We start from the raw sequence: 23,441 nt of genomic DNA on the forward strand, positions 1-23,441 counted from the left end.
ATGTGACATCAGTGGCTCAACTTCAATTTTACGAAGCTACGAGAATACTTTTTTTGTGCGCAAAGAAAACAAAAATAACGTAATTTATTCAACAATTCTTCTCCACCAAGTTACGTCTTCTGCCATTTTGGAGAGTATCCAAGAACGTATTCGACGTAATCAGCGTTGTTTGCATTTGGGTGGAAAACACGCGCATGAACGTAATCAGCGTTGTTTCCGCTTAGGGGAAATCGTGTGTATGCATTGTGATGCTCTCTAAAACTAGGGGGAGAAGAATTATTATTTTTTTTTCTTTGCGCACAAAAAGTATTCTCAAAGCTTCACAAAATTGAAGCCACTGATGTCACATGGACTGTTTTACCGATGTCCTTGCTACGTTTCTGGGCCTGGGAATATTACAGTTGCGTTGCTGTCTATGGGAGGGTCAGAGAGCTCTCCGATTTCATCAAAAATATCGTAATTTGTGTTCTGAAGATGAACGAAGGTCTTACGGGTTTGGAACGACATGAGGGTGAGTAATTAATGACAATTTTCATTTTGGGGTGAACTAACCCTTTAAGTACTGATACAGCAACAAGTTGTTGTACCCCTAAATGTAACATTTTTGAGTTTTGGGGGGTTTTTTGCATTAGAGTGCATTATATGAATTTATTACAGCATATCGTCGTGGCTTATAGTTATATGGAAACACTGTCCAAACTGGTTGTTTTGCCAAATGTTGGTGTAATTTCTCTACTTTTTGTACGCTTTAATTAGCACTAAAATTGATAAGTTCAGAGCTCATATCTGTTGTTTTTGCAATACCAAGATAAATGTGAAAATGAAATGCAAATATGTTCTGGTTTATTTCTGGCGTTTTCTTTTTCAGTGCATATTGTTATTTGATCAATGCAGAATGTTTTGTGTAATTACTGTCAGCAGAGAGACTGTTAAACTGCAGTCTCTTGCTCGGGCTGATTTATTCATGGAAAGAAGCCGTTTTCTTTGTATGTTTACTAGTTACAACCAAGAGAATGCATATGATGAGGACAATTAAGCACCTAATTATGATTAGCCAAAGAGCAAAGCTTTTTCTCAGCTCATATCTTCTCTTATTTTGCTATAATAAATGACACAAGCAGAATGAACGAGTGCTTTGGCATTCACAGGGATTTGCTGAAGTTAATGCAGTCTGCTAAAGGAACTGAAGAAATTAACCCATCTGGTTTGGGATTTTAGATGTTTCTACTGCAGAACTCCAGATTGCAGTATAAAGCACTTATCTTTTATAACATACAATATTTATATAGACAGTGTAAAAAAAAAAGCAAATACCCTTTATCTCTTAATTTTTCCCCAGTCTCTATTCATAACAGACTAGTTCCTGTCACGTATGAAATAAGCACCTAATTTGCCCTTAGATACAGGTCTGTATCACATCTGATTATGAATGCTTCTTTTGTATTGAAGCTACTAAACCTGTAAGTGATTCATTACAGAGATGCGTCTTTGCTAAAACATTGAAATTAATCTATTCAGCCCTTCAAGCATCTTTGGAAGAGTTTACTCATAAATACATTTTTGACATTTTTCCATGTCTTTCACAGAGCGTAGATCATCCGTGTAATAAATGGAAGTCTCTCTAAGTAACCTCTCTCAGGTCAGATGGAAAGTAGATAATAAAAAGCAGAGGAAAGGTAATTAGGAAGGTAAGTGGGTTAATGCGCTTTGGCTCTGAATTGCAGCGGTTAATGTTAATGAGAGGAGCCGGAGAGACTCCTAGATCCCTCATTGCGCAAATGAATGTGCACCAAGTGCACAAAATGGCCACCTCCGAATGGAAATGGAGTTAGCTTATTTTCTTCCTTCAGCTAATTTCTGTCACCAGCACCTGCAGAAAGTGCTGAGCTCCATTTAGATTAATGCGGCTCCCATGCTGGTGGCATCTGGAGTGGCTCTTCCTGTGTAAACAACCCAGAGTAGCTCCAGTCTGCACGTCCAATCAATCTCACTTTTTCCCAATGAACTCTGCGGACAAAACGTGTTGGCTTTCATATCTCTTTGTGTCTCTTCTTTTAAAACCCTCAGTATTCACGCGGCTCGCAAACCTCTGCTAGTTATATAAATAAATGTGGTGAAAGTCTAGGTGTATGTGGACTACTGCTATCATTTTCGATCCTTTGAAAGCATTTGAAGCGTCTCTCTGAGATGTGTGTTTGGAGAATAGACGTGAGTGTTGTTTTGTGCAGGTTGAAGACAGGACTTTTCAAATGTCTGTTTACTGGGCAGGCATCAGGCTTGCCGGCGTGAGCCATGGCTCTCCCTGCAGAGGCTTGATGATATATTTATGCATTTTTCACTCTTTTCTCTGGCCTTTAATCAAAGTGCAGGTATTGAACATGTCAATGTTGTGTCGAACCTTTTCACCGCTGAGACACTGCCTTGTCAGAGAGGTTTTAGCTGATCTATAGCACTCTGGATGAGCATAATCAGAGCTGATTCGTTAGTGCCAAGATGCTCGAGTAGCTATTGGAAGTTTTTATTTCAGGGAGAAAATGTCTAATGTAGCTAATACTACCACTATCAGTCGGTGCTGAAGAATTCAGTTATGGTAAGTGGATAGATTTATCTGTTTGTTAGTGTTTTTCTCTGTTCAGTTGACGGGGGCTACAGTTAGGAGGGAAGCCACATTTAGCTGCAGCATTGATTTCATAAAAGGTTGCACAGTGGGAAGCAGGTAGCCTGTCAACCTACCTTCTCGCCATGCACATCTCAAGAGCCAAAGTAATTGAGCTTCCCTAGACATTTAGTTATTGTAAAGGACACAATAGTCAAGTGCGTCCAGCCAGTTACATATCCATCATCCGAAGCGTTTTACCACCACAAAGTTGCTTGTTTTCTTTCTCTGTCTTGTATTAAAAAGGAGTTGCTATTTGTGTGTAAACTGTGGCTTGTGAAAGGCTTGTTTTTGATATTGAAAGCAGCTGTCAGACAGATGATGCCTGGGCGCAATCCACATTTCCATTTGTACTTGTGTCTCTCTGCAGCTCTCTGGCACTGAGAAGGTACAGTGTTTTGAAATTAGATATCAGCCTCCACAGAGCCGGACTAGAAATGGGGGAGGAAAAAATAAAGTGACAGTGAGAGACAGATTGACGAGTTGATATAGTTAGCTTGGCAGATGGTTCTACATGAATATGCTAGTGGAACAATGTTTAAAGAGCTTCAGAAAGGAGGAAGAGGAGGAGAGGAGTGATCAGTGGATGGATGGATGGAAGAGTGAGATAATCTAGAATCTAGAGGGAATTATGGGGAACTGGATGTAAGACACTTTGATATTCACACGTTGAAGCATAAACTCTCAGCTTTGGGCGATTCATCTGCTGTCAGTGCCCAGCCGGCTGGTGTGCAGTTATCTAGGGCATAAAGGCCCTCGCTTTCCCTCTTTCTTTCTCTTCACTTAACGGGCACAAAGCCAGGAGGGAAAAATAGCACTAATTTTCCACCATGTTGCCACATCATCACAGTAGGCACTTTCAATTAATTGAAAAATATATATTTGTAATGCATTAAAGCCACAAGTGCTTTTTTTTATCAGAATTATTATGTAACATGAAATTCACTTAGCATGGAAAGTAACTAGTTTGAAAATGCATTAAATATCTGTAACTGCATGCACCTTCCAAAAGTGGTGATTTTTTTTATTCTTTTATTTTTTTATTTTTATGTCAGACCTTCTTGGCTGTATCTAAAAAAATATATATATATCAATATGCTATATTCAACATGTGATAGTTATATTCTTATTCCTTACGCAAAGTTTTGATTTTATGAAATAATTGTTGATTAAATCTGAAATATATTAATATTTTTAAAATGTTTTAATATTTTTGCATTGCATATATATTAAGTTTATATAATATTTTGTGACCTCCTTCTGAGGTTGACAGTCTTCATTTTTCTGAAAGTTATATGTGTCCTTTCATTAGCCTTTTGTCTGAATGGCTTCATTGACTTCATTCTGTACACTGTTTGTGGAAAGTGCCAATTTGCATTGGCAAGAAGCTCTTGGAATTTGTTTATTTTATTTCTTTTTACACATAAGCAGCGCTTCAAGGTTTCTCACGTCTTTAGTTTAATAGAAATCCACAACCTTGGATCAGCTGCATTATATCCTTGCATATCCTCAACTTTGTGTGAAGTCGTCACTCTCTCACAACATCATATAAAATGAGCAAAGGCCAGTGCCATGTGAAGGGCATGTGCTGTCACCATTACTCAAGCAATGTCTTCAGTTACATTTAAACTAAAAATGTTTTGGCCTTGAGAATCTGTTATTTGAGGATGCTTTTTCTGGTAGGTGCTGAATAGGAAAGGACAAATGAATGCATCGCTTTCATCACCGCCATAACTGTCCAGCATGCCGCAGCACACTAAAACATTTCACATAACTCTGTCCGCTATAAAACACCTCTGTGCTGGAGGGATATTCACACTCTCTAAAGGTGTTTGTGTGAAGGAGCGTCAGCTCTGCGACACGTTTCTGATCAGCCCCGGCTGGAGCAGACGGCTTTTTCACATCCCTTCTGTTATGTCACAAACAAACATTGTGTGGGCGCCAGTTTCCTGTCACTCATTAGACATTAATGATTCGCAAATCCACTTGCCTTCGGGATATGCTTCTCATTCTCCTTGTCAGTTCAACATCCCTGTAAAGCTCCTCAGCTTTTGCTGGAGAAACTGAGAGATCATTTTATCTCACACTTGATTGCCAGATAAGTATAAGTTAATTATTCAGAGCCTTAAATTAATTTGCTAAAAATAGTGGCTGTGCCGCCTTGTCTCCACTGGAGACTGTTCCATTATTCCAGCGCGCTCTCCTCTCCCCAGACTTGACATGGGTCGGCTGTAGATGTATGACGGTGTACCGTAAATATGATTTTCATTTGTATCATGTCTGCACTTAATCTAATCAGAGGGAGCCCGCACACAAGAAAAATGTCCCTTTTATAGCCAACAGGGTGCATGCAGAACTTGATACTTAAATTTGCTGATTATTACTCATTGGACCAGCTGTGAACATGAGCATTTATAGATTGCAACAGCCTTTATTCACAATACACTGTACGCATTCAATGCAACATCTGTTCATGAGCTATTTTGTTGTTGTCATCATGTTGTGCTGTTAAAATTTACATGGAGAGATCAAGAGAGCAGGGTGATTTATGACAAATAATAATCAAGGTATATATAATATGTAATTATTTATATTTATTTATATAAACAGCATTTATTAGCCTTTTATATATATATATATATATATATATATATATATATTTCAAATTTGATGTATTTTTTTTTTTTTTGTTATGTAAACAATTACATTTTCATTTGAAGTTTTTCATTTAATATTTTTATTTTTTTATTTTTCAATCACCGAAAATGATTGTAAATAGTTTTAGCTAATTATAACTATACTACTCTAAATGTAGAACAAAAGTCGTATGAACTACTTCCATGGTCCTTTTATGGTGTGTGTTGGTACTTTTTTGAGCTTGGACAAAAATGCACCCCTTTTTTTCTGTGTGTGTGTGTGTGTGTATATATATATATATATATATATATATATATATACACATTACATATATAAATTACCCTTTTATTCAGCAAGGATGCATTACATTGATTAAAAGTGACCGTGAAGACTGGCATATACAAATAGATTCGATTTCATTTTGAACTTTTATTCATCAAAGAATCCTGAAAAAAGGCTTCACCATTTCCATTAAAATAGCAAGCAGCACAACTGTTTTCAACCCTGATGATAGTAAGAAATGTTTCTTTATGGGGATAAATAATTGTGATTTCTGTAGGATCATGTGACACTGAAACTGGAGTAATGGCTGCTGAAAATTCAGCTTTACCATCAAAGGAATAAATTACGTTTAAAAATATATTAACATAGAAAGCTTTTTAAAAAAAAAAAAAGTTAAATAACAAAGTTATTTTAAATTGTACTAAAATTTCACTATAGTTTTACTATATTTTTGATCAAATAAATGCAGCCTCGTTAAGCATAAGAGACATTTATTTCAAAAACATTAAAAAAAAGGTAAAATCAGAATGGCCAGTGTGCATTTGCAGATAATTAGAATGCCCAAATATCGAGCATTTATTTGCCGGACTGATATATCATGATTATGTAAGTAGTTCAAGGTCCACCTAGCTCTACACAGGTACTTCAGTAGATTTATTTTTTGTGGACACTTCATTAAGCTGAAGTTCCTACGAACAAAGAAATGTGTTAGTGTTCTTTTAATGGAATTCGTTGGCTTAAGGAATCGAAATGTTCCTTCAGCTCTTCAGCTCTGGTGTGACCTGCTGTTAGGCTGAAGACTGGGAGGACGATAAGGATATTGAATGGAGCTGTTGCCTGTCACAGCACCCTGCTGCTTCAACAGGAAGAGACTGATCAATACACATTCTCTCTCTCTCTCTCTCTCTCTCTCTCTCTCTCTCTCTCTCTCTGTGTGTGTGCGCATGTATCACTCACACACAGGCAGCCACACACACTACGTGTGCGCACACACACACACACACACACACACTCATGAGACTCTCTCTCTCTCTCTCTCTCTCTCTCTCTCTCTCTCTCTCTCTCTCTGGGTGTGTGCACATGTAACAATCTCACAGAGGCTGGCAAACATCCTGAGGACGACTTGCCCTGCCTATCCAAATAGTTGTTCATTTGTAAGTGTCGGAATTGATTTCCTTGGAATAAATAAATAGGCTCTCATTAAAGTAATAACGACCACAAGATAAGGAATTAAATCAAATAAAATAGAAAACAAAAAGGAGAAAGGTTCGCTTTGCATCAAAAACGCTCACCATTGATCCAATTTGTGCTGAGCTAAAAGCATTTAAGTGCTTAGACCAGCTATTTGTACAGAAGTTGTATAGCCCCCCCCCAAAAAAAGACAACCTCCAATTCTACTGACATTTAAAACACTTAGTTGTCTGGAGGCGTTCTTCAAAGTCAGCTCAGCAGGGACTCCATCAGAACAATCTTACTAGTCTTGATTACAGGCATGCTCAGGAAATATATTAACCACCCTCCCGAGTACCACTCTCACGCTCATTTGAACCACCATTACTGATGGAAAGGTAAAATGGGGGGTATACCTTATTAGACTATTGCTTTTAACCAGCTAGGCAAGTGCCGCTATTAAGGCACTTAAACCCACACATTTATTTTTCTTCTTCTTCTGTCTTTTTCCCTTTCTGTCTCAGTGATTTACCTCATATTATTAGTATCTCTCTCTCTCTAAGGCCCCGTCCTCACGGAGAAGCGTTTAGCTGTATACGCATACATTTTGTATAGTATAGGCGTGTCGTCCACACGGATCCGACGTTTTGGGAGAGTGAAACCGATATTTTTTTAACCGGGTCCCAGAGTGGATAAATCTGAAAACGCCACCCAGCAGCTGTATGATAGCAATCGCTGAATCCAGTTGTGTAGTTTGTGTAATCACAGAGCAGTTTGTTAGCAGTGATAAACTTAATTACTAGCGGTGAAGACATGCTGAGAGATACACTGAGAGGAGGCACCTATAGCATAACCAACATCTTGCTTGAGGGATTCTATCAGGTGCACATTATACATGGCTTTAGGATAGATTTGTCACAATCTGTAAAATAGCACCTATTACAGCTCTAGAATAGTACGGATTAGTTTTGCCTTTGAAGGACACAGTAGGAAGGGTCATTTCAGTGGTAGTAATCAGTTGTATCACTTCCTGAAGGACGTTTCGAAATGGGTGTAAATCAACTATACTTTTAAAAATATTTCTATACACCAAGGATGCAATAAAGGACTTCTTTCAAAAACATCTTATCGACCCTAAACTTTTGAGCCATTAATTGTTCTAAATAAAATTTGAGCAAAATGAATAAAATGAGAATTTCTCAATATGAGTCCTTTGGCGTACGGCAGCAAATCAACAACAACAACAACAGTAACCTTAGTAGTATGTATTGCTGTTGTACACCCAGAGACTATCAGAAAAAAATAGTCTTTACATATTCTCTTTTTTGTTTCTTTATATATTCCTTTTATTTTGCTCCTCCTTCAAAAGCTTACGTGGATGACTTATAATAATGTGACAGGGCATGTTGAAACCGTGTGAGATGCAGCACCTCTGTTGGTGTCAAGATCAGGTCAGCAGAGCAAGCAGCATTGATGTGAAAGGTGACCTTCGCTGATGCACATTACAAATAGTACATATATAATAGAATATAACTAAAAAAAAATTATATTAGAATAAATAAAAACCTCCTGAAATTTTCACACTTCTTCTGATGGCTTTTTTTCCTGTGTTAGTATAGCTAATCAACACATAGCATTATATGTGGTTTCTATATGTGCCGAGCCACAGACATGCTGTGAGTCCACCTGAAGGCATGGGATGCTGAAATCTATTCAGATTGTTTTCAACCTTCTCTTTCCTTCACTTTGGCTTGTACCTCATACTCATTGGTTGCTCCGTCCTGTAGTTTTGATGATTGTTTGGACAGCTCTCCACAAGCTCCACTTCACATGCATCTGGATACTGGTGCGAGAAGCATTGGAGACCCGTCTCCCAGATCCATAAATATTTCATTTGCAGAGATGCAGAATAAATTGACAGTGAAATTGACTCTGAATCCTGCTTTTAATTTTTCAAATGAAGAGGAAGAGAGGGCCTCTCTGTGCTGATGTGACAGGGAGCGTGATGTGACAAGAGGTCCAGACCTCACCAGCGAGGCAAGGGGAGGAAGGAATTCACTTATCTGCTGCCTCGCCGTTACCATCGACACATCACATTCCAATTATTGCAGGGGGCCGAGGCTTTAATTACTAGCCTGTGTGTGGAGGTGAAATTAGACCTCCAGCACTGTAGGTTAATGCGAGAGTGTAGAACACACAGCCTGCAAGAGGAGACTTGCGCTGATGCAACACATCTGATCTGCATGCAGAATTCACTCTCAGCTGTCAGCTCCACTCACTGATAAGAGAACTGAGAGAGTCTGAGTGCCAATGAAGGTGTGGATGTTAAAATACCTCATTTCCATTTGTTTCGTGTCCGTGTGTGCCTGCTGACGCATGTCTGCGGGCCTGTGTGAACTTTCACTTGTAGGTGTGTACTGCCACGCAGAATACGTTAACATTTATTTTGGTTCTAAACAAGTTTGACGACTGTATTCTATAACTGAACTTGCAGTGTGAACATGTCAGGGGTTTTCAGACTGAGGGGCTACAATGGGGTCTGTAGAAGATTAATAGACAAGAAAGATTTTAAAATATGTATTTTAAGGCCTGCTTGATTTTTAGTTTAATTTAAGGTATTAAACTTTTAGCATAATAATTTGAAGATGTTCACTGTCAACTAGAAACTAAATATTCACAGATAGTTTACTTCAGTACAAGATTTATAGCTTAAACAAATTAAAATACAAGTTGAAATATTAAATGTATTTAAAATATATATTTGTATAAATATTTGATTTTAAAATCAACACTGTGTATTTTTAATATCTCTTTTTATAAAGTAAAAAGTAGCTAAATATACTCTGATATTTTGTTTATACAAATGAATGGGGGGGAAATTAAACATTTAGACATGATTCAAAATATATTTTATTATCCAGAGAATAAAGAATGTCATACCAGTTTGGAATGGCATTGGGTTGATTAAATGATGACAGAATTTTTCATTTTAATCTTAACTATCCTTTTAGGATTATTTGTACACTGTGTAACAGTCTAACACAGAGTAAATAAATTAAATATTATTAATAATAAAAAAAAAGATAATAATAGTTGTATATATATTTTAGGAAGGGGGTCTTTAATATGAGATCATCATATTTTCTTATAGTCCTTTTGAGTTTGAAATCCCCTTTCCTATGTGATAGTGTTTTTGTCAGATGAATCTAAAAACCTACCCAGCACAACTCAAAATGTTCTTAACATATCTGGCCGTGAAGTGAATGCGACATTAGCTTAGACAAGCAGTCGTCTGTCTACACCGTTGCGAAAAAAGGCCTCTATTTCATTTCAATTTCAGAGAGAATAATCAATGTGCCTCCCTATCTTGTGTACTATTCAGAACAGGTGAATCAGCTGAAGTATGTCCCATTCTTTTTCTTTCTGCTCAAATATTACACAGCCACACAAAGTGAGTCATCAAAATCTCTATGCTCATCAGCTGCATTACTGAGCAATTACCTACTTTTCCCCTTGTAAAAAATTAGTTTCAGCCATGACTGTTCTCATTACTGTTCAAATCACAGCATGCTAGGCTCGAGTTTCTGTCAATAATATACCATTAATCAGTAGCGTGCTCGTCAAATTTTACAGAGGTACCCTAACAGGGTCTGAGCGAAGTTTTTGATTGAGTTCAGACGCTTGATTGCTTGTACAGCTGCACAATAGGGCATAATTACACGTGGAAGAGACGGCAGAGATACTATCTGACAGTCGTGGTTGTGTTGCCAGCTTTTAAGAGCAGGCAGGACTGCGATGGTAGCGTGCTGGAAAGGCATGTGGCGGAAAGCCTGTCGGTGGCATTCTGTTGAGCTCAATCCAAGGTGTTGTGTTAATTACTTTGGATGCTGTCCAGAAACCCTCAAAGAATTCAGAGAACTGTGATGTTCAATTTGGTACAATTCTAATAATTTTCATGGTTTACAGTGAACCAAACTTTTTTTTTCCTTCTCCAATGTTTCCATGCAACAGATAAAACTCTACTTCGGGTTCATGAGGTATGGGCTTCTATTATTTTTATTCATGTTTGCCTGAAGGGAAGTGTCATTATTTGGCACTCAGATTGTTTCGTGGAGATGAATGTTAATGAGGCAGCCCTTTATTTTTACTGCATAATCTACTGAACACCTTGTCATTCAGTCAGGGAGGCACTGTTCATTTTCATTGTCATGAATGATGCAAGTACATAGTAAGTGCCATTCAATGATTTAAAGGGATAGTTCACCACAAAATACAAATTCTCTGTTTATTTACCATATTACATATGCCTTATGAACACAAAGCTATCATTTTGTGATAACTTTTTATTTTTGACTAATCTTCAAGGCTGGAACGTTAACATTTACAATCTGTCTGTCTGTCTGTCTGTCTGTCTGTCTGTGAGTGAGTGAGTGAGTCTGGACCACAAAACCAGTCATAAGTCGCTGGGGCATATTTTTAGCAATAGCCAAAAATACATTGTATGGGTCAAAATTATTGATTTTTCTTTTATGCCCAAAATTATTAAGATATTAGGTAAAGATCATGATCCATAAGTGAAAACCTTGTGAAGACTTACAGAAAATGTTTGACCTCTGTCATTGCCAACAAAGTGTATATAACAAAGTATTGAGATGAAATTTTGTTATTGACCAAATACTTATTTTCCACCATAATTTGCAAATAAATTCTTTAAAAATCCTACAATGTGATTTTCTGGATTTTTTTTTCTCATTTTGTCTCTCATAGTTGAGGTATACCTATGATGAAAATTACAGGCCTCTCTCATCTTTTTAAGTGGGAGAACTTGCACAATTGGTGGCTGACTAAATACTTTTTTGCCCCACTGTATATATACGTGCCATTAGTTGTCCATAAACCACCAAAAAAAGATGCTTTTCCACCCTATTCTGCTTGGATGAGTGCTCTAAACCCATGAATGCGGTCCCTGTTGCCGGCCTGGCAAGAGTCGGCCACCTTCCACTCCGAGCTGAGGTGGGATGCATATAGTTTGGCTGTGGGGCTTGAGGGGGAAAGTCAATCCACACTAAAAGCTTAGTTGCTGCCTTTCAGCATAGAGCCAAGAGGCACATAGAAAAGCATTAAATAAACATTAATGGAAGTGGGTAAGGGGAGATTTATTTAGGAGGCTTTTTGGCCTTGCCTAAGGGAGCCATGCACCATTTTATTCACTCATACAAGCACACAGGTAAACAAACAAGGTAATTTATGGCAGTCTTCAGAGGTGGTAGTGTTTGAAATTCACTTTCTGGCCATTTTTTAGAGTAAGGCAATTGTTTTTCACACCATCTCACAGAATTTTAAACATTTATCATATACCGACTGGATGATATGCAGAATCTCTTCTCTGGACTTCTCTCTTGGAATTTCATTAAAGTAGTTTTGTAAAGTAAAATACGGTAGAGGACTGGGGCCAAGCAGTAATAATGATTAATTATTCATATTTCCCCATGAGCTGATTCGCTACACTCTCTACAACCTACGCCACTGCAGACACTGATTAACACTGTCCAACAAGATAAAAGGAGCATGACACAAGTGTTTATTCTCAGCATTTTATTTAGACTTTTTTCCTCAATTTAACATGTTTTTTCTCGAAACACAATGACTTTATTCTCAAAAATTAGTTTTTTCTCAACATTCTATTTAGACTTTTTTTCTGCGAAAAACTGAGTTTTGTGAGTTGACTTTATTCTCAAGATGGTTTTATTTGTTTATTATAGCTTGGCCCTAATCCTCTTCCGTAGTAATGAGGTTAAAGGGAGTTTTTACTCTATTTTTCTAACACTGTATTGTCAGAACATCTAGCGGAGACTATTAATTTGTATGGAAAGCTAAAAAAGGAACATTTCTACAAGAGAGGAATGCTATCCTTTCTGTATAGTGAAATATGGGATGTTGCTGGGGAAACTTGTTGGCATGGTTGTCAAACTTAAACAAACAGAACAATATATTGATAGTGTTGCAGAGCCACAGTATTTAGGCTTTATGGGGAAATGAAGCTACAACTGGCATTGTCGACTCTACATATTAATGACAAATGACACACTTCAGCTTTAAATATCAGGCAAAACCTTTCCTTTCAATTCAATTTCTCATCAGGAAACATAAAAAGAATAACATTTGATGGTTCCATTCAACCTGTTGCAGAGAGATGTTTTTGGGACAGCATTCACATCCAATAATGACTGTTAAACAATCTGACTCATGTCTGAGCGGCTGATATGAATAGCTTGAATAAAATACTAGACATGGATTTGACATAGCCTCTCTGTTCCTTCAAAAGGCCAAACTCTGTCCATCCGCACCACTTTGAATCTAGGAAACACTATTGACACATGCTACCTGTTTGTTTGTGTATATGTGTGTGGTTTATGAGGCCGAGGATGGTCCACGTGTGCCTCGTGAGCTGCGAGATAGCACATCCCCGACAGGAGCTGTCAATAGCCATTCACTGAGAGAACCTGCCTTCATCTGCTCTTGAAATTACAGAGCGCAACTCTCACGGGGTTTCAGCACTTGCTGACCCCAGTCTTGTTGGGAGAAACAATGAAACAATGACTGCAATCAGCTATTCCCTCCAGCATCTGTGTTAGTCCCCCAGACTATGAAACGCTCCTCTATCACTCCTGCACCTGCGCTAATAGCTCAGTGCGCCAATGACTCCAAATTTAGATGGAGAGGTTATTGAATGCCTCTGTTTGTCTCGCTTGACCTCTGCAGAGAAGTGGTGGTTTTTCTCAATTTTCCTGCAGGTGACCTCTTTGTTGAAGGATTGCGGACAGGATTTGGAGGGCAGCTAGTTGCTTTGTTTGTCGTTGTTTATCCATCACTGAACAAGCCCTTGCGTTTTAACATAGCTATGACAATACATCTCTTATCCTTCCTTAACTGTATCCTTCTCACAGTTTCTCCAAGCATTCGCGAGAGCAGTATGAGAAGCTCTCCACCATGCACAAGAATATGCAGAAGCTATACGAGAGCCTAGGGAGCTACTTCGCCTTCGACCCCCACACCGTCAGCATCGAGGACTTCTTCGGAGAACTGGCTAACTTCCGCAACCTCTTCATGGTGAGTACAGCAGCACTGTCACCTATTTATCCTCAGAAGAGTGCTTTTTTTCTTCTGCTCTTTGCACTCCTCGAGGTTGAAGAGAGTCGAATATTTTGTTCTTTCTCTAATGTGTATAAATCTGACTTTCCAAAAGAGTCCTCGAGAGCAGGTGCAGATAATATTCTAGTTAATACTTTCAATGCTTTCTCCACAGCTAGACAGAACAGGTCAGGGTTGCTAGATAGCAGTATGATTAAGTTTAAGATTGCTTTGGCAGCTTCTATCACTTGGAATGTGAGAGTGCAATTCTCCTAACTTCATCACTTTCTCTTCTTCATATATATATACACCGTTTTTATCAGTACATAGTTTAACGTAAAAGCATACTACTCCAAACTAAAGCTGCTGGCCTTGTCTTAAGTGCATGTGGTGATTTAGCTTATTTGATCACATTTGATAAAGACATTTTCCTCACAGGGGTGAGGAGATGGAAGGACGGGCTTACTGGGCAGATTAAAGCATACATAAACTGTGCTGAGAATGGAATGTATAATGGATGACCAAACGTGTAGCTCCTATGCAGATAAAAGAGTCTCAGAAGCTTCTTATCCTTTCAGAGTTTCATTAGCTTCTGTATTTGGCGGATATCAAGGCAACGCCGCCTCCCTATAACCAAAAAAAAAACCCTGCTTGGGGTTTAGGCAGTTGGACTAGGTTGTTGCTGATAGGATAGGATTTATCCAGACTGAGTGTGAAACCAAGGGAGGCGTTTCAAGTACATCTCACTGTACAAAGAAGATATGAGATTTTCAGCTAATTGATTTTTTTTTTAATATATATATATAGATTCTTAGAGCCTGACTTGTATTTGCTTCTTAAAAGCAGCTTTTAAAAAACTTTTAAGCAGAATATTAATAAGCTTTATGGAAAATTAGTCTTGAATTGTGGGTGTAAAATTATTTATTTTTGTTATTTAATTATACATATTTTTGCATATAATTCATATATTTTAAAAAGAGTGTTTAAAACTTGTATGTAAAATATATTTTTTAATATACATATTTTATAATACTTTAATATTGATGTTTCATAATAATTCATATTATAGCTATTCATATTTTAATAATTTTAAATACCGGTTTGACTCAGAAATTGCCAATAAATTGGTAAATAGTGACATTTTAAAGTTTTTTTTTTTTTTTTTTTTACTTGTCCACTATGATTTTTTTATCTTCACTGTGGTAAGGGCACCCTGGGATTGGGATAATTTAGATTTTTAAATGGAACCTTAATATGGGCTTGAGGAGGAGAGCAGAACGCTTCAACACAAAACAGTCTCTGGAGATTTTTTACACATATATGTAAGTGTTTCTCTTGCTTCTGGCTATATTTCAGCTCCCTTCCAGCAAAAAAAAAAAACAATTTAATGAAATAAAATGGGATAACATGATGTCCAGAAGGTATGCTCAAAGTCTTCAAAACCCATTACAGTGAATGGCAAGGTCTCCTTGTCTGTGGCTTCTCGCTCACCCCTCTCTCGCAAGCACATCTAAAAACCAACTTTCATTCGCCCTGATCAAAGTCTAGCAACACGACACGGCTCTCCCTCCTGGATGCAGCATTGAACTGCTGTAAAAGGGGCATCTATGAAAATAAATTATTCTCTCAAGCGAATAGCTCTTTATGAATAAGTTATCTCTGATTTAGACTTGAATGCTGGGACGAGCAGAGTTGGTGGAGAACACAAACATGGTTGGATGTCCAGTGGCCAATTTCTTTCTTTCTTTCTTTCTTTCTTTCTTGTCAAAAAGCCAGATACATTAGTAAGAGCTGAGGTCTGGTAAGATTATATTGTGTCGTGATAAACTGACAAGCAATAAAAGTTGTTGGCTGTAACCGGCCAAGCAAGAACATTTTGTCACTCGCTTTGTTTTGCTGGGAAGCCCGTTCGGCACCATTGGTCCAAAATCCTGCTGCTCATAACTGTACAATAAACCTCAAATATGGCCAGATTCATTAAATTGCTTGTCGCATCACGTCCCATTATGACAATGTTAACCGCATATTTGCAAATGTACTTTGTGACTCTTTGCCAAAGAGAAAGGTTATTAAATACATTTATATTCATGATAGAGCCCTCCACATAATGTATGTTCCACCATAGCATATTTATGGCACCTCATAATTTTATCAACATTTATCCTCAGAAATGACCCACATTGCTGTATGTTAAATTGCCTGAGTGGCACATCCATTTGGTAGGACAAAAAAAGCCCTGCCTGCCAGTTCTCATGAAGCACTCACACTCAGATAAGAGAATCTATTAGCTATATTTCTATTCAGGGTCAATAGAAATGAAATTTGATTTCAGCACATGAAGTTTGTTTCAGATCGTCCCATCAATTTATCCAGTACGCTGCCAGATTTGAACTAGAGAGAGAGAGAAACTCCCACTGCGTCGTCGTCTTCTGTATGTAATGTAGCGGCTGTGGATGAATATCAGTATATTAATGCCTTATCAGAGCGCAGCAGATGGTGATGAACTAACAGTCTCACTTGTTAATTGAGTGAGCCACTGATTACACCAATAAAGTCAGCAGAGGTTGAGCCACAGTGATGGTGCACGACGAGCGTGACTCAGCTTATCAATAGAGTGCACGTGTGTGCATTAGTGAGCGTGCATATCTGTCTGAATATGTGCTGCTTGCACAAAACAGTTATCGAGGGCCATTGGCTTTATATATTATGTCAGCTCTGGAAATAATGATGATGCTAGTAATGGAGATTGTGATGTAGTGTGATGTCATCACTGCTGCTTTTTCATTTCCACCGCACAGCTACTGCGAGTGTTATTTAAATTAAATATTTAAATTGTGAATTAAACCCAATGGAGTGTCCCTTCAGATTAGTCTAATATTTGAGTCAACACATACAACATCGGCCACTTTTCACTCTTGGCAATTTTGTAGGCCTCTCACAGCCTGTTGAAAACTAATGGGGGATATGATCCAATAAATAAATAAATAACTCCAATATCATCAAATTTGGTTCAGTTCGTGTACATTTTGTGTTGGCCAAATAGGCCCATCTGTGGTGTGGATTTTTGTCCTCCATTTCTCTCGCTCTCTTTCTTTCCGTTTCCGGAAGCCAAGTGTGTATGCATTGCATGTAGGGCAGTACATATATGATGGTTCCAACCAAAAAAACACTGAATATGAATTATAGAGCCCCTGACAGTGGGATGAGCCACCCTTTTTTGTCCATATGCGTAAGACAAGGCTATTCAGATATTCTATTCTGAAGCTGGGCAAACAGGAGAGACTACAAAGCCAGCTCCGCAACGCAGGATTGCAGCAAGAGCGCGCTTCCTTAGTGTCACTCCGCTGCACATGTACCCAGTGAATATATTTACAAAGACATCTATTCCTCAGTGGCTGCCTGGAAGGACACCATCCTATCCTGTGCTTGCCAGCATGCATAAACACACCCGTGGTAGATGGAGTCCATATTGGCAAATTCAATTCCGCAGCAATCCCTCTCCTAGAGTAGTGCAAACACTACTGTGGCATGCGTTTCCCTACCAATCTAGAGATTGCACAACAGCGTTTTTCCATAAAATGCTTTTCCCAGGTGGTTTTGTGTTGTTGGTGTTAGAAGTAAATTGCTTGTTTATCATCGTCTTTCGTATTAGCAGATCTAGTTGGTGATTCATCCAACTGAAAATTTGATCAAATCCTCCCACATTTTCTTACTCAAGATGGATGTATTTATAAATTGTTAATATTTTGTGTGTGTCTGATTTTATTAATACTAATCCTTCTACTAACTTAATAATTAATTATAATTCATTACATTTATATAGCGCTTTTCTAGGCACTCAAAGTGCTTTACATTGTCAGGGGGTATCTCCTCATCCACCACCAGTGTGCAGCATCCACCTGGATGATGCGACGGCAGCCATAGTGCGCCAGAACGCAAAACTTAAGGTTTTAAAAAGATAATTCACCCAAAAATGAAAACTCACCCTCATGTCGTTCCAGACCTGTATGACTTTACTTTACTTCTGCAGAATACAAAAGAAGAACTCCTTTTGTCCAGACAATTAAAGTCAGTGGTGTTTTTTTTTTTTTTTTTGGTTCCACAAAATAAAGTCATACAGGTTTGAACAGACATGAGTGTGAGTAAATATTTTTTTGCTACATCGTCCTTTTAAAGACGATTGACATCCCGTGGTAACTAGGATTTACACAAGCTTCAGTCTGGATCCAGAACACCTGAGAAGAGATGATGCCAACCCCTCAGAGGACCTCAGATTATGCCAACCCTGAAACAACATAAAGAACTACCACATTTTGCTATAAGTTTGATTGCATCATATAATAATTGCTGTTAATGGTGTTCATCGTCTGTTTGATTACGTCTTTAATTGATTTTTCCGTACATTTTTTCTGCCATATGTACTTTAACTGACAGTCACCACTGATAAGCTACCACTAAATATTGTAGAAACTTAATTTGCTGTAAAGTTGCTTTGCAACGATTTGTATCGTGAAAAGCGCTATACAAATAAACTTGAATTGAATTGAATTGAATTTAAAGACAGACAGATTGAGTGCTATCTCTCTCATTTTTAAATAACCCATCCTGAGTACTCTAATTAACCAAACGAGTTTTAAGGAAGACTTTTTCCCCTGTAATCAGCTTCCTTAATGACTTTGGATTATTTAGTGTGCAAACACAATTAGCTGGCCTAATTTGCCTTAACGTATTGATTGGAGGCCACCACTGACAACCACATGACTTCCTGTGGATTTCAATCCTCTCTTTGTTTACTTCTATCTTTTTTTTTTTAACGAACCTTTACCTTTCGTTTGTATAGAGCGTATCTGCAGCCATGAGATATCAGCTTTCCTTGGCAGGGAGGACCGATGGGGATGCGATTTGAATTTGCAACAGTCAGAGGCACTGTGACCATGAGAGACAAATTTCCGTGAGTCCGTGCAGCTTGGATGAATGCTCTTCAGGGCCGTCCGTGAGCGAGAACATGATCATGGTCTAAATTGAGCATTTGATTCTCTTAAGCAAACATACATGCTGCATGTAGAAACAGCAAATCGCACACATCCCACCATCATTCTTGCTAATGCGATTAATCCTTTGTAGTCAATAGCGGGATTGTTTTGAGCTATGAGAATGATATTCAAATGCACTCCCCCTGGGTGTTGTTTATCTCATGTAAAGCTTCCTAATACCTAAAACACAATTAAGAAAATTGATAAAATCATAAATACTGCCCTAGGCTAATTTGGATCAAGAAAAGGGTTGAAAACATGTTTGTTGCCATGATAATTAGGGTTTTTGCATGTTTGATGAGAGTAAGATAATTATGTTGTGTAATCGTGTTTGCAGTCAGAATTGTTTGTTTATTTATAAAAAAAATTGCCAGCAGGAATTATTTTTGTCGCTATGAATAAATTATTTTTCAATTAAGGATCCAACGCTTGACAATGAGTTTGATGCTATCTCCAATTTCAAGACTGAGATTGAACTGTCAGTTTTGGAGACCCATAATCCAGTGTCTTCATAATGCTCTATTTGAAAAAGCGAAATCACAATAACAGGAAGAATTGTTTATGCTAATGTTTGTTGTCACTCTGTGTCATGAATAGATGAATATAGAATTCCTTTTCACACTTTTTGAAGGACAGCCATATGCATGCTGACTCAATTACTTTTTTATTAGAACAAGTATTGTGCTTATTCATTGCTGACTTATAGTTTTGCAGCATAATGCAAATTTGGAACAGGTGGATATCTGGCTATCTCTCTCTCTCTCTCTCTCTCATATGTTCATCCTTGTCCTTGTCATCTCAAGAAAAGTGAGCGTGTGGATTGTGGGTTCCTGTTCTCGGGTTTGACGGCAGATCCGCTCTTGACCACCATGATAGCTGTACTTTTCTCCTCCCACACTGGAGCCATGATCCTTGTGTCTCAACACCAAACACAACACGCACTTCGGAAACCCTAAGGGAGTCTGAAAGGGCCAGACTGTCGACACTCATTATATCATACCAAGAAAGAACAAGACACACACACATATACGTATACACAAAACACTCATTCCTGCTTTTAAGGCAAGGCCTGTCAGGTTAGTGATGCAGGCCTGGGGTGAAGAGACCTTTGCTGTGCTGGAAAGGTTATGAAGAAGTGGCTTATTCTCTCTTCTCTGCTGTGTCTCCGTGCCCTCTAAGCGTCTCTGTCCAGCTCTCTCGTCAACTTCATACCGCCTGACACCTCTGTGGCATTTACAGAAGAAGAGAGGAGGACGATGATATCTCTGCGTCTCTGTATACAGGCTTCTCTCCCACTCGCTGATGCCCCGCCAGCATTGCCGCCGCAACATCCTGGCATTCAGTCACTGGAAATATGCCGGATGGACTGCTTCCACATTAATGCGTATGGAGATTGTTGCTCAGTGGAGACAACGGCAGTATCAGGAGCCATCTTGATGTTCAATTAGACAATGTCTGTCTGCTTCCTTTTCTCAACACTCATTGTTTCTTTCGATGGAAGCAGAAAGGCTGCAACTGTGTCCCTTTAACTCAAGAGCAGATAAGCAGGCGCAGATGAAATCTGGGAACTTTCTTTTCAATTTCCTTGCAGATTTAGGAATTTAGGAAGGAATTTAAACTTGATAAAATGAAGTTGAGAGTGAAGTTCCTGACGTTTTTGTATTGTAATTTATTTATTATTATTATTATTCTTTTTTTATTTATTTATTTCATTTATTGTATTTATTTATTTTTTCATTTTTCTAGCAAATACTTTCCACTATAATGTATCAAATGATGTGTTGTTTTCATGTTAAAATGTAAGGCATCCTCCTCAGGCATTTTCCCTTTTATAAATAATCTTAATTCTGTGGAGTTCAGCAGGTGTAGATTCAGTGTGTGCCTGCAGCTAAGCATTGTCCTCAGTGTGTGTCGACACCATTATTACTAGTGCTGTCTATACTGTTTGTTCAGTGATAGAATTGTGCTGGATTTTTCCTTCTTTTCCTCTAATTTCATTGTCTCTCTCTCTCTCTGACACTTCAGGATGCTATGCGGGAGAACCACAAGAAGAGGGAGATGGAGGAGAAGATCAAGAGAGCCAAGCTGGCAAAGGAGAAAGCTGAGCGAGAGAAACTAGAGCGACAGCAAAAGAAGAAACAGCTGATTGACATGAACAAAGGTACGGCGCTACTGCCCCGCCAGGGCCCGACTGCAGCGATTTCACATGGTGTTAAGCACTGCAGGGGTGGTCATGGTGATGATGATGGAGGGACAGGGCCACACTTCATCTGTGAAAAATCTCACTCTTCTCCGCCTGTTCGCTCGCTTTAAATGTACAGGTACATTAGATGTGGCTGAGAATGTTTTAATGAAAAGTCGAGATGGTCCTCACTGCAGAACACAAGATCCAGGGGACGTAGTTGGATCCAGATCCAACTCCTCCCACCTTACATATACCTAAACCTACCCGTCTCCACCCCCTGATCCCTAAACCAACCCATCTCCACCCCTAAACCTACAAATCTCCACCCCCTAGATGTGAATCCAACCATGCCCCCTGGATCTTGTGTTCTGCAGTGTGAGGGACTACTGGAAAAGTCTCTATTTAGTAACTGTGTCACAGTGACAGGAATATGAAGTAAATGTAAATGTTGACGACAATGATGGTAATTACAATGCCAGACACAACAGTGTGAAACCGAGCTAGAACCAAATGGATTTCACCAGCAATAACCATTACAGCTGTTACGAGAAAGTATAAAATAAATCAATTATGTAGATGAAGGTGTAGTGCAACTCGGCAGCAGTATAAGGCTGTGCTGACAGGCCCCTGCCAGAGAAGATGTAGGTCACATGTAAAGATAAGCATCTCAGGTTCACTGCTTTTGTAGAGCAGACAGATAATGGATTGGCAGATTGCCTTTGGCCTAGTAAATGGAGTTGAGAGTTTTTGCAAGCTTGCTCAGTTTATTTCTAAAATGAAAAGAAGCCATGTCAACAATAGCTTAATTCAGTTTAGATTACAGCAAAATGGGTTGGATATGAATAACAAATTGTTCTCTGTCCACCATATTTCAATATGTACGTGCGTATAAACCTGGTAAATTGTGTGTTTTGAAAGGAAATGTGTGGTTTAGTTTAAAAAAGAAAGATAGAAAATAAAAAAACAGTGTCAAGATGTCTCACACAGCTTGCAAATTCAGGGCAAATTCTTGCCATGAGAGATATGAAGTACTTACTGCACTGCACTATTCTAATCCTTACAATGAGAAAGAAATTCCTGCCTCTGGCCAAAAGCCTTTTTCACAAGCTCCAACTTAAAATGTCACACTGAGCCCAGCACTTTACTGCGGCCTTACATTTGAGAAAATGACATGCAGAACTTCGTCTCTGTGTGCTTCTGCAGGACGACTGATACATGCTAGTTTCCTAAGAAGTGACCGCATTGAATGCTGAGCTCGTAATAATGCGGATGGAAAGAGAGTGTATAGCAAACCCTCTAGTACAGTCAAGAATACCTTAACTTCAGTTAGCTCTTTCTCTCTGTCAGAGCCTATAAAAAGACTTTTATCATTGAATTGCTTTAGTCATCACTAGATTTAAAGAGAGAATGTCAGCGAGTTCCATTGTGCATTTGGCTCTGTAGACATTCAGGTGCATTATATAATGATTAACAGATCAGCCTTTCTTTTGCGTTCAATTATGAATATTAAACTATAATACTGTTATATCGTTTGGGGTTCGTAAGATGATATCTAATGTTTTTTTTTTAATAAGTCTCTTATGCTCACCAAGGCTGCATTATTTGATAAAAAATGCAGTAAAACAGTAATATTGTGAAATATTGTTACAATTTAACCTAACTGTTTTCTATATATATTTACATATTTATTTTCTAATGTATTTTAAAATGTAATTTATTTATTCTGTTGATGGCAAAGCTGAATTTTTAGTGGTCATTATTCCAGTTTTCAGTGTCACATGATCCTTCAGAAATGCAGAGTTGTTGTTCAAAAATCCTTTCTTAGTATTATTAATGTTGTAAACCATTGTGCAGCCTAATATTTTAATCGAAACCGTTCTTTGATGAATAGAAAGTTCAAAAGATAAGCAGTGTAAACATCTTTACTGTCACTTTTCTTCAGTTCAATGCATCCTTGCTGTCCCAAACTTTTGGACAGTAGTGTATGCCTATATAATTTTCATGAAATGATTACAGTATGATGTCTGTTAAGCATTATATAAATGCATATTTATGCATATGTACGCTATTAAGGCAAGTTGTTAGAAATTCCTGCTGGCTCTTGAATTAGACCATATTCCTTGTTTGGCTATGTTCTGTAAACTTTCCATCTTGCCAGCATCTGTCTGTTATTCCCTTAAACCTGATGAATGCAGATCTCACCTGCTGTTTTTGATCACCTACAGAAAGAAAATGAGCATAAAAGTTCCACAAGGGAAAAATAATATAATGATTTTATATTATTAGATCTGTCTATATATATATATATATATATATATATATATATATATATATATATATATATAAA

The 23,441-nt window shown here is 38.1% G+C and overlaps 1 protein-coding gene across 1 annotated transcript in view; it reads left to right on the top strand.

The window, feature by feature from the left end:
- LOC107554828 (protein diaphanous homolog 2-like) overlaps positions 1–23,441 on the top strand; it is a 255,638-nt gene that overhangs the window by 217,293 nt on the left and 14,904 nt on the right. Inside the window, exons 7-8 of the mRNA XM_016237459.1 lie at positions 13,691–13,855; positions 20,935–21,070. Of these exons, the coding sequence (XP_016092945.1) occupies positions 13,691–13,855; positions 20,935–21,070 (301 nt within the window). The remainder of the gene's footprint in view (positions 1–13,690; positions 13,856–20,934; positions 21,071–23,441) is intronic.

Source organism: Sinocyclocheilus grahami, unplaced genomic scaffold, assembly GCF_001515645.1.
Source record: "Sinocyclocheilus grahami isolate Dianchi unplaced genomic scaffold, SAMN03320097.WGS_v1.1 scaffold515.1, whole genome shotgun sequence".
Classification (NCBI taxonomy): Eukaryota; Metazoa; Chordata; class Actinopteri; order Cypriniformes; family Cyprinidae; genus Sinocyclocheilus; species Sinocyclocheilus grahami.